The following is a 17,369-nucleotide window of genomic DNA, read 5'->3' as shown; positions in this document are numbered from 1 at the left end:
CAGTAAGATGATGCAAAAAAAAGAGACACAGATTCCTGGTGCTGCCGGAAGAATGTAAGTGGACACAGAAGAATGCACAGCAAATGGACAGAGAGAGCAGGCAACGGCAGGGAGCGAGAAGGAAAGAGAGAGAAATAAATAAAATAAATCTTAAAAAAGTAAAACCTATGGGATCTAGTGAGAGCAGTACTGAGAGGGAAATTTATAGCCCTCAATGTTTCCTTTAAAAAAAGAAGAGAGCTAAAATCAATGATCTATCAATATAGCTGGAGGAACTAAAAAAACAACAGCAAACTATACCAAAGCAAGCAGAAGAAATGAAACAAAGATCAGAGCAGAAAAATAGAGAATTAACAAAACCAAAAGTTGGTTCTTCAAGGATATCAAAATGGACCCTTAGCTAGACCAACGAAGAATAAAAGGGAGAATATGCAAATAAATAAAATCGGAAATGAAAATGGAGCCACTACTATTGGCCCCAGAGGAATAAAAGAGATCATAAAAGGATACTATGAACAACTGTATGCCAACAAAGAAGACAATGTAGATGAAATGAAAAAATTCCTAGGAACACAGGAACAACCGACACTGACCCTAGAAGAAAAAAAATACCTCAACAAACTCAGCACAAGCAAAGAGATTCAAACAATCATTAAACAACCCAGGAGTAGAGGGATTCACAGGTGAATTTTATCAAGCATTCAAAGATTCAATACCAATTCTACTCAAACTCTTCCAATGCAGAACAGGAAGGAACACTACCAAGCTGATTTGATGAAGCCAATATGACCATAATACAGTCAGACAAAGATATTATGAAAAAAGAAAATTATAGACCTATTTTCCTAATGAACATGGATGCAAAAATCCTCAACAAAATACTCGCTAATTGAATCCAACAACATATTAAAAGGATTGTTCCTCATGATCAAGTGGGTTTTATCCCAGGTATGCAAGGGTGCTTCAACACAAGAAAATCAATGTAATATATACCACATTAATATGTCAAAGAAGAAAAACCACATGATGGTCTCAACTGACACAGAAAAGGCATGTGACAAAATCCTGCATCCTTTCTTGATAGACTGGCATCAGGGAGAATGAGCCATTCTTACTTGTGGCCAAACCTGCTGACTCATTGAGACTCCCCTTGAATGACTATTTTTTATTAGTTTTCAGAACTTGAGTTGTTCCTGCATTCTGAGCCTAAGGTTTATCATCTATTAAAGTGAGCAATACTCAATAATAACATTTTGTGAGAACCCATAATTTTTTTTTTTTTAGATTTATTTCTCCTCCCTTCCCCCCGCAGTTGTCTGCTCTCTGTGTCCATTCACTGTGTGTTCCTCTTTGACCGCTTCCATCCTCATCAGCGGCACCAGGAATCTGTGTTTCCTTTTGTTGCATCATCTTGTTGTGTCAGCTCTCCGTGTGTGCGGTGCCATTCCTGGGCAGGCTGCACTTTCTTTCGCGCTGGGTGGCTCTCCTTACAGGGCACACTCCTTGCACGTGGGGCTCCCCTACACGCGGGACACCCGAGTGGCACAGCACGCCCTGCGCACATCAGCACCATACGTGGGCCAGCTCCATACGGGTCAAGGAGGCCCAGGGTTTGAATCACATGGTTCATGTGGTAGGTGGACACCCTATCCATTGGGCCAAGTCTGCTTCCCAAGTTAGTACATTTAAAGTACATGGAATTTTGCCAGACATATATTAAGGTTTCAAGTACAATTTATTATGATCTAATAACAGTTACCTTCCATTCAGGAAATTTCACCAAATCAGAAAATTGTATGAAAATTGATAAAAACTATAAGGAAGAACTGAGCTAGCAATCCAATCAAGTGACACAAGCAACTTCAATCTCCTGGAATGTGTGAGAAGCCTTCTCATGTCCACGCTCTCCAAGGGATTCCTAAGCTGTGAGATCTGTCACTGGTGGGCTGCTGTTGTCTTTCACTTGTTGTATTCAGTTGCTTTTTCAATTGTAATAAAAAAACTATATCACTAAATAAATAAATAAAGTTTTGCCCTGTGGTTTGGGACAGAAGCAGGGGTTAGACATAAATGATGCTGCTGATTCCATAAAAATCTGAAGTCATTCATTGCATTAAAGACCGCCCCTCTTCTAAGATATGACTGTATGTATAAACATGTAAATACCTTCATTTTGCAACACTTGTTGGCTATAAATTCCAGTAACGTCAAAAGGTATTGCTACTGTCTTATTCAAGGACAATAAGTCAAAGTTTATGCATTTAAAGATTCTTGCTCCAAAAGCATTTCCCCAACAACTAGAAACCCTTCTAGTTTCATTCTTTTAAATGCTCTCTAGTGAAGTTTAAAATATAGCTATCACATCCCTGAGAAACACCAAACTTTTATCAGTCATTTCTACCCCTGTAAATAATCCAGAGAATGAGCAACTTTGGCAGTGAGAGAAGACGTGCGCATGGTAGATTGGTGACGATCCAGGGAAGTACAGTGATTAAAAGATCTGGGCATCTGGGGTGGCTAGAACTGCCTTGGGAGGCAGCCCACTAGAATTTTACCTCTCTTCACAATTTTGCTCAGGGCCACTTTTGAGAACCTCCCACTGTTCAGCTGTGTATTAGTCAGCCAAAGGGGTGCTGATGTAAAATATCAGAAATCGATTGGTTTTTAGAATGGGTATTTATTTGGGGAAGGAGCTTATAGATACCAGGCCATAAGCATAAGTTACTTCCCTCACCAAAGTCTACTGCCACGTGTTGGAGCAAGATGGCTGATGATGTCTGCGAGGGTTCAGGCTTCCTGGGTTCCTCTCTTCCCAGGGCCCGTTTCTCTCCAGGCTTAGCCACTCTGCTCTCTCTATAAGGTCAGCTGTAAACTGTCAGGGAAACAGCTCATCTCTCCTCCCAGGGCCTCTGCTGTGTCTAATGGAGCCTTCTCTCTTTCCAAATGCATCTGCTTCTCTGTGTATTAATTCCCTGGGGCTCCAGCATCAAAAAACTCCAACTTTCTCCTCTATCACGTGTTTTCCTCTGTGAATGTCCTACTGACCACGGCCAAATCAAAGCCTTAATTATTTAGTCAAGTAATCCAATCCAATCTAACATGTCCAGAGGAACAGAACAGTTCACAAACATAATCCAATTATCTCTCTTTGGAATTCATAAATAATGCCATACTGCTACAATGCTGTAACTGTTTCTAGGATTTCAGCAATCTCAGCGTTCCAGGTCTTTTTCTAAAGGACAAAGCTCCAGCCCTGTCCTAAGACGCCTGGTAATTCAGGGTACAGAAGAGGAGTCTGGCAATCCACGGTCTTGGATGGGAGGCAGAGGGTCCTGGCAGATGGCACATTGGCCAGAGGCCACGGCGTGCTGAGGCTTTTCAGCTGCAGGCAAACCGCTCCTGATTTCTTTACAGGGATTTTTATTTTATTTTTATTTATATTATTTTATTTTATTGACCCCTCTTCCACTACTTCCCAATTCCCCTGGATCTGGTTTCATTTTACAAGCTCAGATTTCTGTTGTGTGTGGATTCCTTCTTAACCAGCTAGGTGGCTTTTCTCAAGAAATACCTCTACTTTGGACTCACGAGTCCTCCAGGGCTGAGAGGAATAGATGTGCTCTTAGGGGAGCCACGGTGACACCAGAGAGACCCAGGCCCAGAACTCTCTGTTTGCAGAAAATTGACAACATACTCAGGAGAACAGTTACAGCATACTAGAGAGAATATGCAGAATTAGGAGCCTGGCAAGCTTTTGCCCTGAAAGGGAGACCCCAGTGAATTTCTCTTACAGCCAAATCATCACTAAACACACACGTCAAGCACTGTACTTATCCTCATGATTTTCGTGACTTTCTGGGCAACATACAAGTATGCCCATTTTACAAATGGGAGTACAGAGAGGCTAACTAATTTGCCCCAAGTCGATCCCTGGTAAAGCTGGGACTGAAAACAGGCATTCTGACTCTGTAGCAGCCTCTTAATGTTAATGAAATACTTCTCCCCCTAAGGAATTTACCTGACTTGTATTTAGGACCAAGAAAAGGCAAATAAACAAGAAGAAAAGCAAACTAAAAATATGAACATCAAGAAAGAAAGGGGCTCAGGGTTCCAGGGAGCCCCGAGAGCAGCAGAGTCCTGGGCCCCACGCCAAACACACCGATATGCACACAGAGCTTAGTGACGGGCAGACGTCTTCCGCCATGCACCCAGAACCCTGTATACGTACTTTTTTCTAGAGTGTTATAAAAGCAAAAGCATACAGGGTAGACTCTTCCGTGTGTGGTTTCTTCTGCTCAGCATCATGTTATTGATATTTATCCAAGTTGCTGCGTGTATCAGTCCATTCCTTTCTACTGCAGTGTAATAGTCCATGTATAAATATACCACTACGTGTTTATTCAACTAATGACAGACATTTGGGTTGTTTCCAGTTTTAGGCTGATGAAAAAACTGCTATGAACAACTGTGCACAAGTCACTGAATGGATATCAGTTTACATTTTTCCAGGAGTAGAGCTGCTGGGTCATAAACGTATGTTTGGCTGTATTAAAAACTGCTAAACTATATTCTGAAGTGGTTATACCATTTTACATTCCCAACAGTGATGGATGAGAGTTTCAGTGTTCCACATCCTTGCTAACACTTGGGATTGGCTGTATTTTAAATTTTAACTATTCTAATAAGATTAGAGTAGTATTCCATTGTGGTTTTAATTTGCATTTTTGTGATAAATAATTATATTGAACAACTTTTCATGTGCTTTTTGACCAGTGGTGTATATTTTTGGGGATGTCCATTCAAATCTTTTGCCTATTTTAAACTGGGCTGTCTTCTTATTATTGAGCTGCAAGATCTCTCGATATATTCTGGATTCATGTTTTAGTCAAAAATATACATTGGAAATATTTTCTCCAGTCTGTGGCTTGCCCTTTCTTTTTCTTAATGGTATTTCTGAAGAGAGGTTTCTAATTTCTATGAAGTTCAAGCTATCAAATTTACACTGCAATGCTTTTAGTGTCCTAAATTTTTTACCTGCCCCTAAGGCCTTGAAATTCTTTTAAGTTTTTGCCTAGAAGCTTTATACTTTCAAGTTTTACATTTAGATATATAATCCACTTAACGTAGTTTTTATATATGGCATGAGATGCTCCCCTAGGACCAGCCTGGACTCGGACGGTGCTCCCCCAGACCAGCCTGGACTTGGACAGTGCCCCACAGGCGGACGGTGCTCCCTGGGCCCAGCTTGGACGCGGACGATGCTCCCCTGGGCCGGCCTGGATGCAGACGGTGCTCCCCTGGGCCGGCCTGGACTTGGACAGTGCTCCCACAGGCGGACGGTGCTCCCCAGGCCCAGCCTGAACGCGGGCGGTACTCCCACAGGCAGATGGTGCTCCCCCAGGGCCAGCCAGGACTCGGAAGGCGCTCCCCGAGCCTGACGGTGTGCCCCCAGGCTGGCCTCATGCCGGCTCCACTCCCTCTGTGGCTTGCCCCTTACTCAACGCCATCCCTTACCTGGTCCCTCAGTGCTTGACCCTCCTTCCCAGGTTTGCCTCTCGGTGGCTGAAAACTGGTTCCTCCTCGTCCTGCGCCCACAGCGGCGACCAGAGCCAGCACCTCTGCCCTCGGCCCCCGCCCCCGGCCCCCGCCATGCCTGGGCCCCGGCCCCTGGCCCCCGCCATGCCCTGGGCCCTGGCACTCCACGGTGAGCAGCAGCTGCTGCCCCAATGTCCCCCGGCGAGGCCCTGGGCCTCCTGCCTTGGTGGCTTCAGGCTGCAGGTGCTGCCCATGGCCTCGGCCCCACCTTCCAGCCTGACTCCCTCCAACGGACTCAAACAATAGTGTAATTCCCTCTAAGCACCATTTGAACTGCATTGCACAAATTACAAAATATTTATTTCATTTTCATTCCATTCAAAAGTTTCTAAGTTTACTCATGATTTCTTCTCACCCAAGCCTTATAGAGATATGTATTGTTTAATTTCCCAATACTTGAAGATTCTATGGATCATCTTCTGTTACTGATTCCCAGCTCAACCCCTCTTCAGAGCACACAGCCTGCGCAGCTTCAGTCCACAGCACGCTGGCCCCCGTGACTCTTCAGCACGGCTGAGAAGGTGCGCCCTGCTCTGTGGGCCTCGTCAGCGAGGGCTACATCTCATTCTAGCAGTCCCCAGAGGGCCGCAGCATCGCCGGCTCTACTTCTGGAATTTTCCTGTCAGCTCCGTCAGTTTTTGAAAGCCCTTTCCTGAGGCGTCCGTCCTGTTCCCTGCACCTCGGGAGGCTGACTGTGTCCCAGGGGAAGATCAGCCGGCTGCCTCCCTACGCGCTGCTGGCCGGCATGCCCTTCCCTCTCCTTTCACTTTAGCCGACTGTGCGGCTACAGCACAGCCAGCAGAAGCAGGTAGCTGAATCTTGCCCTCCAGAGTTCGCCCTAACAATCTTTCAGTTGTAGGACTCACCTAATTTTGAAGCTGAGGTTCTGAGATAAAGTCAGCTGTGATGCTGTGGTTTCTCTGCACCAGTATAACCAGATCGCAAGGACACTGCCCCACCAACGTGCGGAGCTACCAGAACAGCCCAGACTAACCAAACCCGTACCTTCAGAACAGCAGCCACTGTACACGAGACTGTAACGTTACCTGAGCCTTTCAACCTGATGCCTAGAGCGAACAGTTTTACTCTGAGGATAAACTATACCAACAGAAAGGGGCCTCTCTCTTCTCATCTGGAAGGAGTGAACTAGAAATGGAGCTGGCACTACGGACACTGCCAAATAACCTGTGCTGAAGTCACATCAACTCTCCTAAAATGAGTGGCCTTTACGTTCTCCAGGTTTTCCTCCACCATAACGTCTAAAAGCACTTCACTGCAGAGGTTCTCGTGATGTAACAAGCCGTAAGATGCCGGTCTTAGGTACATTTCTCCCTTCTCTACTGGATCGCTTACTTTCGAGAGCAGGGACCCCACCCTCGCCGTTTTGTACCCTAATCCCCAGCACTGCACATGAAAGATACTGGCTCTCAGTAAACATTAGCCACATGAATGAGCAAACGGGCACAGAAGTGGCTTGAGACTCATTTACGAAGCCAGAGACACAGGACAAGGAGGTGGCCGCTCCGTCGTCAGCCTGTGAGACCCCCTCTCTGCAGGGTTCACGAAAAGGCGAGGCTTTTGTTCTGGGCCACAGAAACCTCCAACAGCAGCCCTGCAGTGGCAGGGACTCCCCTACGGAACAGGAGCTTGTGGGGCTGCGCTGGCACCGTGTGTGCAGGATGCCGTGGAGGCACTTGGCGTGTGCTGGGAGGCGTCCAGCAGAACTAGGCCAGGCATCAGTGGGGAGGTACAAGCTCATGGGAAGTCACGGATCAGGACCCGAACTTAAACAGCCAGTGAGCAGGGAGAGGCTGGAGATCAGCCGTGAGGACCGACCAGGGAGAGCCCTGGCCAGGGCCGGGTCCCTCCGCCGGCTCCTTCAGACATGCAGCGCCTGCCTGAGCCTTCGCAGCCAGCTCCTCAGGGTCCCGTGGACGGCTCCTTCAATTCTAGCATCCTCCAGGTTCCTGGGAAACAAGCCTGGGTTTCGAGAGGCAGGACAGGCACTGAGGTAACTGAAGAAATCCGCACCGACACAGCCCAGAGCCACCACCGACACGCTCGGGGAAAAAGCACTCCAACCTGGGTCACCAGATCTGGGCTGTACCACTGCTGCCGCCTATCAGTTACGCGGCCTTGGACAAGCCTGACCTGACCCTGGTTCTTCATCTGAAACATGGGGATATCAAGTCCATACTTCACACTATTGGGATGAGCGTTAAGTAAGGTAACATGTATATAAACAGAAACCGGCCTTGACTTCACAGGTGGTTACTGCTGTCTGGCTGGTGATGGGTGATCTGACCAGGCTGTTGAAACGACACACCTGTGGGTTAGGGGAGCCTGAAGTGGGGTGGATAAACACACACACATGGGCACGCGTGCACACACACACAACACCCCACACCTACCGCTCATCCCTGTACCATTCTCGTAAGTCAAGGACACCAGCCAATATGAGTCCTTGACTCATAAAAGCAAACACGTGGGTCTGTTGTTCTGTAACATGTTTAGGTCAAATACTAAGAAGGTAAAAGCTGTCAGTGCTGTTACTCTAGAGGCGCATCACAAACATGAAGTGGCGAACAGGCAGCCACGGGCCCACCTTCTGGCCCGGAGGCCCCTCGCCCTCGTCCAGGGCCCCCTCCTCCATCTGCTCGTAGGCAGGGCCGCCCAGGGCTCGGATCCTCTTCTCACACTGCTTCTTGGCCACAGTCAGCTGGTTGATGTACCTCTTCGTGTTCCTGGTCCTCAGGAGGTCAGCTTTCATTGCGGCAGTTTCTTTACCTTCAACAGGAGGAACAGACAGTTACCGGTCAGAGAACAAGGGACAAGAGGGGAACTGGTTCTGAACCGGATCGATATCTAAGGGGATATATTTTGAGCACTGGATACTAAACAAAACAAGAAATCAGAACTCATGCTCCCAAACACAATACCAGTTAGAGTAATTTCTAAATACAAGAAAGGTCCTTTGTCACCAGTTGCAAGTCTTACTCAAGTGCAAAACACTAAACCACCACCCTCTCCGCACACACACTCACAAAGCAGTGTGTGTGTTCCGTGTGTGTGCACCTTTAGGCACGCAGTGAGGGCTCACTCAGTGCTAGGCACTGGCCAGGCCCCTGGACTCACACGTATAGAGCCAGCAAGGGGCCGGGGCGGCCAGTGCCCCGGTCATGGTGAGGCCAGGCCCCTGGACTCAAGCATGTAGAGCCAGCAAGGGGCCGGGGCGGCCAGGGCGGTCACGGGCGTGGTGAGGCCAGGCCCCTGGACTCACGCATGTAGAGCCAGCAAGGGGCCGGGGTGGCCAGTGCGGTCATGGTGAGGCCATGGTGAGGCCAGGCCCCTGGACTCACGCACGTAGAGCCAAGAAGGAGTCGCGGCGGCCAGGGCAGTCACGAGCACGTAAGGCAGCGCCTCCAGCGCAGGCTTCCCTGAGCACGTCACCGCCAAGCAAACATGAATGACGAGTGGAGAGTGGGCGAGAACAGCAAGAGTGAAGTGAAGCCCAGGAAGCAGACCCGGGAGCAAAGCGCTGGAGGAGCTGGAAGGGCCAGCGCGGAGGTAGGGGCATGCCGCAGGAGCGACTCCATGAATCCCAGTGACCAAAGGCCTTCGCGTCCAGCCCGAGGCCCTGAGAACTGCACACGGGGTTTTGGCAGGAGTGTGCCGTAAACCTGGCTCTGTGCAGGATCCAGGGTCAAAAAGCAGACCAGGAGGTGAAGCAGGAGAGACACCGCAGCGGCAGAGAGAGACAGCAGCATGCACGAGGCAGGGGCACCCGAGAGGAGGGGGAAGACTGAAGAACTCTTTAGGGCGAGAACGAAGAGGAGCTGTCAACTGACTGGACAGAGTGGAGGACAGTAAAGGAAGAGGAGGACTCCAAGGGGCTCCCAGAGCTCTGCCGTGGGCAGCCACGGAGACAGTGGGGCGGTTCCCGCATCAGAGCACACCAGCGAAGAGCCGGGCTGTGGCAGGGACAGCTTCCACCGTGTCAGTGTGGCGGATTCTGGCTTTCAGAGCTGCCACAGTGAGACCCCAGCCACGTGCTCTCTACACTGTGACCCGGCTCCTCCTCCGATGAGCAGAGCATGTGCTCCCTCTTCTTGAACCTGGTACTTGTGATTACAGCAGACTGACTTCCAAGCTAGGCGGTAAGAGGCAAGACAGCGAAAAGGAGCAAGCTCAGGCTAGGTGTATAACTAGACTAGCGATAACAAAAAGCCCACAGGACTGTACAACAAGCAGGGATCCTAATGCAAACTACAGAGTAGAGTTAATAAGTAGTGTAATTATAATATTGTTTCATGAATTGTAACAAAGGACCACAGTAAGGCAATGGGTTAATAATAGTGAAAACTGGAAAGGGGGCAAGTAAGGTGTCTGGGAACTCTGCATTTTCTGCATGAGTTTACTGTATACTCACAACTTCTCTACTTAAAAAACAGGCAGTACAGTGGCTTGGGCCTGGGCCCTTGTGAGGGTGGGCCGGTGCGGCGGCTCCCAGCCTGGAGGAAGCCAGGTCAGGGGTCGGGTCAGGACCGAGCCTCAGGCCCGCCCGGCACACCTGGCTCAACGCGAGTAAGCCAGCTCGAGAGCTACTTCTCCAGCAGAGTCGTCCCTGCCAGCACCTGCCCAAACTGCAGAATCATGAGCAAAACCAGCGAGTGCTGTTTAAGACACTTTCAGGGTGGCTTGTCACACAGCAAAGAGTAACAGAACAGGGAAGCTGTGTGAAGGCGCAGCGCCCGCCAGCGCAGACACAGGCCTGGAGACGCAGTGTGGAGTTCACCTGTGGGCAGACAGCCGAGGGAGAAACCAGCGATCCCAGGCCACGCTCTAACGAGCCATGCTTTTAAAGGTGAGAGAAGAGAAGCTGCAGAGGGAGGTGACAAAGGCCCAAGCAAGAGAGGATTCCAACCGCTCTTGGCTGGTTTAGTCCAGCAGCCCCTAACGGTCGTGCTTTCATTCCCGCCTCGCCTTTGTTCTTCGCAGCACAGCAGCTACTGCACTCCTGTCGAGGCACACATCAGATCATGCCACTCCTCTGCTCAAAACACCAGGCGGCGTCCGACGCACACGGCAAGGCCAGGCTCTCAGGAGGGACTGTTGGCCGCACACCGCCCTCAACCCCACTGCTGCCTCTTCGCTACTCCAGCCACACCCCTTGCGTTCTTTTCCTTTTCTTTCTTTCAACAGCTTCATGTGGATTTACTTCATAGGCATACAATCCACCTACTTCAAGTGTACAGTTCAGTTCTACCCGTGGAACTGTACACCTGTCGCCACAGTCACCCCAAAGCGAGCCCCGCCCCACCGGCCCTCACTCCCCATCGCGCCCCAATGCTCTCCCACCCCAGTCCTGGGAACCAGGGATCTGCTGGGTCTCTCATGCAAAGGAGCTGCAGTCACGTGGTCCCTGGGGTCTGCCCCTCCCCTCTGAGCCCGGCTGGACGCTTGCTGCCCTCTGGGCCCTGCCTCCCTGCGGTACCTGCCCGCCCTGCTCCTCACTGGGTCTCAGGACTCCTTCCCTGGCCACCCTACTTCACACTGCACCTCCCGCCTGCACCACTTCTCTCCCTTCTCTGCTCTCCTTTTCTCTAAAGCACACATTTCCATACTGTACATTCTACTTACTTATCCCTTCTCCACCCACCAGAAACTAAACTCACAAGGTCACTCTTCACCTTCCTGCAGCCTGGCTGCTGTTGCCTCCTGCTGCCCAGGGGGCCGTGTGCAGATCTGGGGCAGGTAGAGCCGGCTCAGAATCCTGGCTCTGCCACTTACCAGCTGTGTGACCTTGCAGATTTTTAAAATTTAATTTTACAACAGTTACAGTAGTTTGTTTCCTTGACGTTATATAACCTGCAACAGAAAACTAACTGAAGTTTTTTTTAAATGACGAAGCACTGAGTACTACCTTCACGTGAACAGGTTGACTGCAAATCCAACCTGAAAGAAGGCGCAAAGGCTGAGGGAAGGCATTTTTTTAACGGGAGAGAACTGAACTGCTTTCAATGCCAATGAGAAAGAAGCAGTTAAGAAAAAGCGAGAAAGGTGACTGAGCGGGGAATCCAGGGAGCAGGGGAAGAGCCTGGCTTTAGGAGAAGCGAGCCCTCTCTGTGGAGTCAGAGGCTTTCCAGGGGCAGGAAGCCGGGTCAGAGGGAAGGCCTGGAAGGGGCCAGGGTCTGCGGGAACTGCCGCGGGGAGTGGGGAGCGGGAGAGCGAGCCGCCGATGAACAGGAAGCTGCTGGGCGCGTCCACGGCTGCGTGACCCTGGCCTGACAGACACGCCGAGTAGATGCACCACCCGCAGGCGCAGGCAGCGCCGGGCCACAGTGCGCTCGGCCCCACCTGGACCCACGCAGTGGACGAGGCCCCTCACGCTGTTCCCTGGCCCTGCGGGGGGTCCACCTAAGACTTTCTCACTTCTCGCTGGAGAGCGCCTTCATCTGTGAGGCCCCACTTAGCACCTAAGCAGGAGGATGGACAGGCCAGCTCAGCAAACGCGGACACAGCACCGCACGGCGTTTTCATCTGTCAGAAGCGGCTCCCCAGCGCTCCTCAGAGGAGCGGGCAGGCTCGAGGTCAGCGGGTCACGCAGACCTCTCCATTTGGTCTGAGTATGTATTTTCATCTCACTTCAACAACAGTTTCTCAACTTTTCCTACGCTTGGTCAATAGAGCAATTCTGACTAAAGAGCTCACTAACAGCAGCCTTGAGAGGGAAAAAATATTTCTTCAGAGTCCCCTTTGTAGGAGGGTAAAGGCCAAAATAGTCTGCTCCCAAATTAGTCTACTGCAAACAAACAAGCTTTGTTTCTATATCTAAAGAAATGAATGCCTGGAAGAGCTAATTTTTTTTTCTTCTTCAGAAAAACGGTCACATTTTAAACATACATCCTTAAACTCTAAAATCTGGAGACAAAAAAAGTTGCCTTTTATGGAACAAACGTAGACCTTAATTTTTAATTTTGAATTAAAACATGCTAATAAAGACAAACTATACAAGATAAAACTGATACCAATTTATCAACAACCATATTCTTCATCTCTCAAGAATCGAACAGCCTTTCTAAAAAGACAAAAATCAGAAGCAAATCCCAAAGAGAAGGAAGAATGAGAAGAGTCTCCTCCTGAAGCACAGCTGCGTTCTGATCCAACGCAGCCGCTCGGGCCACAGTTGTTTGCTAAAGGCCGACGCCCCGAGGTGCTGCTCCAGCGCAGCGCAGCATGTCTTGTGAGAAGACCAACCTGCCTGCAGGGCTAAACGACTAGCAGGAGGCTCACACAGCCCGTGCCCCCGCAAGCAAAACTCCTTGGAGGCCCAGCGTCACAGATGGCCACGAGTCTTTGTGACCTTGAAGCCACCCAATCAAAACCCACCACGGCTAGAGAAGTGGAGGCTTGCTCGCTGGGACCGGCTCGAGTCCAGCGGCTTCTCCACAGGCTTAGGGAGCACTGCGCACGGCTAAAGCCGGTTCACCCCACAACGTGCACCAAGCGAGAAAAGACCCAGCCGGCCACACAGGGGCTGTGACTCTCTGGATGGCGGGGGGGCCAAGGTGGACACTCGGCGACAAAATGATGTTCAGAGAAACCAAGTTTACTGTTGTCTCTCTTAGTCTAGATTCTAATGAGGTCAGAGAATTAGGAAACGGGTTTGCTGAAAAAGACATTTAGATTAGGCATTTAGTGAACCCTTCAGCTCTAACTACATTGTGGCAGACTTAAATGACATCACAGAACTGTTTTTTGCTATAAATCTTCTGTCCATGATAAAGTTCTCCCTTAAACAAACTAATAAGCTTGTAGTAAAGCAAACAACACCAGAGGGGGAAATGGACTTGGCCCAGTGGTTAGGGCGTCCGTCTACCACATGGGAGGTCCGCGGTTCAAACCCCTGGCCTCCTTGACCCGTGTGGAGCTGGCCATGCGCAGTGCTGATGCGCGCAAGGAGTGCCCTGCCACGCAGGGGTGTCCCCCATGTGGGGGAGCCCCACGCGCAAGGAGCGCGCCCCGTAAGGAGAGCCGCCCAGCACGAAATAAAGTGCAGCCTGCCCAGGAATGGCGCCGCCCACACTTCCCATGCCGATGACGACAACAGAAGCGGACAAAGAAACAAGATGCAACAAATAGACACAGAGAACAGACAACCGGGGGAGGGGGGGAATTAAATAAATCTTTTAAAAACAAAACAAAACAAAACAAAAACACCAGAGGGCAGCGGTTAAGTCCAGCTTGTAAGGAGGTAGAGTGAAATAACTTGTGGCACAAAATAATGCTAGAAATAACATTACAACTAAACAAGATTAAAATGGCTACGTTTTTTAGGCTTTAAAAAACTTCAGTCGTAGAATTTCTTCTTCTCCCACAGTATGCTACCAATTTCCAAGGTATATTCCAAGAGCAGCACCCGCAGCAGGCTGACGAGGAATTTAAGGATAGCTTATTTTTATTATTATTATTTTTTAAAGATTTATTTATTCATTTAATTCCCCCCCCTCCCCTGGTTGTCTGTTCTTGGTGTCTATTTGCTGCGTCTAGTTTCTTTGTCCGCTTCTGTTGTCGTCAGCGGCACGGGAAGTGTGGGCGATGCCATTCCTGGGCAGGCTGCTCTTTCTTTTCACGCTGGGCGGCTCTCCTCACAGGCGCACTCCTTGCGCGTGGGGCTCCCCCACGCGGGGGACACCCTTGCGTGGCACGGCACTCCTTGCGCGCATCAGCACTGCGCATGGCCAGCTCCACACGGGTTAAGGAGGCCCGGGGTTTGAACCGCGGACCTCCCATATGGTAGACGGACGCCCTAACCACTGGGCCAAAGTCCGTTTCCCTAAGGATAGTTTAGAGCAGGGTGTCCTAAGCTCAGGTTGAAGGTGCCGGGGCTGGCTAACCGCTGTGGCACTAGCTCGTGCGCTGTACCAGCATCTCTGGCCTCTGCCACTGGATGCCAGTAGCATCCCCTCTGCCAAGTAAGACAAAAAAAAAAAAGTCTCCAGACACTGTCGAATGCCCCTGGGGGGCAAAGCTGCCTCCCCCTCTCCACTGAGACAAACCAACACAGAACCACAGCCCCGGAGGCTGGAAAGAGGGCACGTTCACTGGAAAATGCTGAGGTCTCTTCCCTCAACCTGTGTCCACACTGACAGACTAGCACAGCCTTGTGAATATTTCCTGTACATTGAAACAGAAGTTTTAATAAATGTTCTTGCTGGGAGAATCCAAGAAACAAGTATTTACTTAGGGTCTAGTCAAGATTCAAAACGAGAAATGGCACTTGACTTCTTAACATGGAACTGGCAGTAATTTTCAGTAATTAGTAATCTTCACAAACTTCTTCAAAATTATCTGAAAATCATCTCAAAAGCAGTGCAGGAACTAAAAAAAAATATTTACCTTACTTTTCAACTTGAGGCCAGTATGTGCTTTTTTTAAAAAGAACAAGTGCAACTGTCTTATCATGCTGAACACCCGAAACTGCAAATCCTAAAGTGCCAGTCCACTTCAGGAGAAAGAATGTCTGAAGAATAAGCAAAAGCCACAGCAGAGGAGATGGTGAACCACACGTGGAAGCAAAAAACCGGAGCGCTCACTGGCCTGGCGTGGCCTGGCGCGTGCCTCCCACGCCTGCACTCCAGGTGCTGGAGCTCCTGCCTTTCCTTTGGTTTAAGGACGTCAAACCCTCCAGCATGCTTCCAAACACACTCTAAGGAAACGGACATGCCAGGCTCACCGCAGGGCCCAGCTCGCAGCTTACCACCAAGAGCCGCGCAGCTCCGACACCCACGCTCCGTGCACAGCCCCGTCCACGTGTGAGTTTTGGGTGTGACTCTCCAGCAGTGCCCCATGTGAGAGAGCAGCAGAGTGGAGAGAGCGGACACTCAGACCTGGAGCTGTGTGCAGCTGACTAGGCTCTGTCCACACCAGGTAAATTACCCCCCTCTCTGGACCTGGGCTTCAGTAATATAAGATGCAGATATTTAGGATATACTAGGACTGAAGTTTTCCTGGGAAAGAGAGATGGGAGCAGAGTTGGCTAAAAAGGCACGTGGTGGAAGGGTGTCAGGTGTGGTCTCCGGCAGAGCGCGCTGGCCGGGCTGGCAATGCCGAGGAAGACAACAGGTTCTGAGACCAGATGGGGCTGGGCAAGGGGGCCTGGGCCAAAGCGCCTGCTTCAGGGCAAGGAAGCAGCTTGGGGGCTTTTACAAGTCTAGGTCATCCGTGGATCAGAAAATCAAAGCGAAGTGAAGCATGAGGAAGGTTACTAGACCACAGATGAGCTCCCTTCCTTTCAGTAGGGACACCTTTAAATCCCAGACCAGACAAGAAACTATGGACTATTTAAAAAAAAAAAAAATTCCTAATGGAAACCAATAGGCTTGTTATTAGCAAGTACTACTGTGTGTGTGTGTCTGTACACACACATATTCAGTATACTCTGTAGTTCTTCTACAGTTCAATCCCAAAACTGTTTACTTACATGCTGAAGAAAACCAGATGTGCAATTCTACCAAATAAAATGGCAAAACTTTCCCATCTGTACTACAAGCTTATCACTCTCAGCTGTACTACTTATTACTATGGTTTTTAGCAGATTCAAATTAACTTCCTGTCCTTCTCTGCGGCCACCTCAATGAACTGGGCTCTTGAGTGATACTATTTCTTGATATCATTTCAGGATTCAGAACAGCATGGAAGAAAGAAAGCTCTGAAGGCAGCTATTCACATCATATTACAAGGAAGATTTAACTTATTTCCCATTACTATTCAAATTCCTATATGTGGCCAACTTAATAGAATATTTCTCAGCTATTCCAGCAGTTGTGTCTGGTTTTAAATTAAAAGCTATAGATTTAGATACAAAAATGCAAACATGAAAAAAATGAGGGAAAAAGGGGGAAAAAAACAAAAAAAAACAAAAAACGCAATCATGGACATAACAATGGCTTGGTATCATCTAAAGTAGTGGATAAAATTTAGGTCTGAGTCACAATATATTTGGCACATTTAAATGATAAGGTCAGAAGCAAGAAAACCATAAGCAAACTAAAATTTCTGAAACTAATTGTTTCCAGCTGTTTAGTATCTATACATTTGCTGTTGAGAACCTCTTTTCCTAATTATACCTAATTTAATTTCCTTGCCAATAGGACAAGAATCTGCTTTAGATGGTTTAAAAAGTAATAATTGGGAAGTGGACTTGGCCCAGTGGATAGGGCGTCCATCTACCACATGAGAGGTCCCCGGTTCAAACCCCGGGCCTCCTTGACCCATGTGCTGCAGGCCCATGCGCAGTGCTGATGCACACAAGGAGTGCCCTGCCACGCAGGGGTGTCCCCTGCACAGGGGAGGCCCACGTGCAAGGAGTGTGCCCCATAAGGAGAGCTGCCCAGCGTGAAAGAAAAGTGCAGCCTGCCCAGGAATGGCGCCACACACACGGAGAGCTGACACAGCAAGATGACACAACAAAAAGAAACACAGATTCCCGGGGCCGCTAATAAGGATAGAAGTGGTCACAGAAGAACACACAGTGAATGGACACACAGCCGACAACTGGGGGGAGAGGGGGGAGAATAAATAAATAAATCTTTTCTTAAAAAAGTAATAATTTCATGTATTTTCCCTAGAACCATCTTAGCAATTAAACTAGGTAAGATACTGTAAAGTTGTTTTAAAAAAATAATTTGATGTTTCATTTCTTATTTAAGAAACCAAAATTCTGAAAGGGGATGGGGTAGGAAATGGGAGTCAATGCTTAACCAGCACAAAAT

At 49.1% G+C, this 17,369-nt stretch overlaps 1 protein-coding gene across 6 annotated transcripts in view; it reads right to left on the bottom strand.

The window, feature by feature from the left end:
* Positions 1–17,369, bottom strand: part of SNX25 (sorting nexin 25) — a 175,889-nt gene that overhangs the window by 40,481 nt on the left and 118,039 nt on the right. For all 6 annotated transcript variants that reach the window (XM_071212559.1, XM_058289873.2, XM_058289875.2 and 3 more), the window contains one exon: positions 8,201–8,382. In XM_071212559.1, coding sequence (XP_071068660.1) covers positions 8,201–8,382 — 182 coding nt within the window. The remainder of the gene's footprint in view (positions 1–8,200; positions 8,383–17,369) is intronic.

The sequence above is a fragment of the Dasypus novemcinctus genome, chromosome 29, assembly GCF_030445035.2.
Source record: "Dasypus novemcinctus isolate mDasNov1 chromosome 29, mDasNov1.1.hap2, whole genome shotgun sequence".
NCBI classification, from domain to species: Eukaryota; Metazoa; Chordata; class Mammalia; order Cingulata; family Dasypodidae; genus Dasypus; species Dasypus novemcinctus.
Note: the sequence above shows the minus strand (reverse complement) of the source record. Positions and strands in the feature narration are given on the sequence as shown.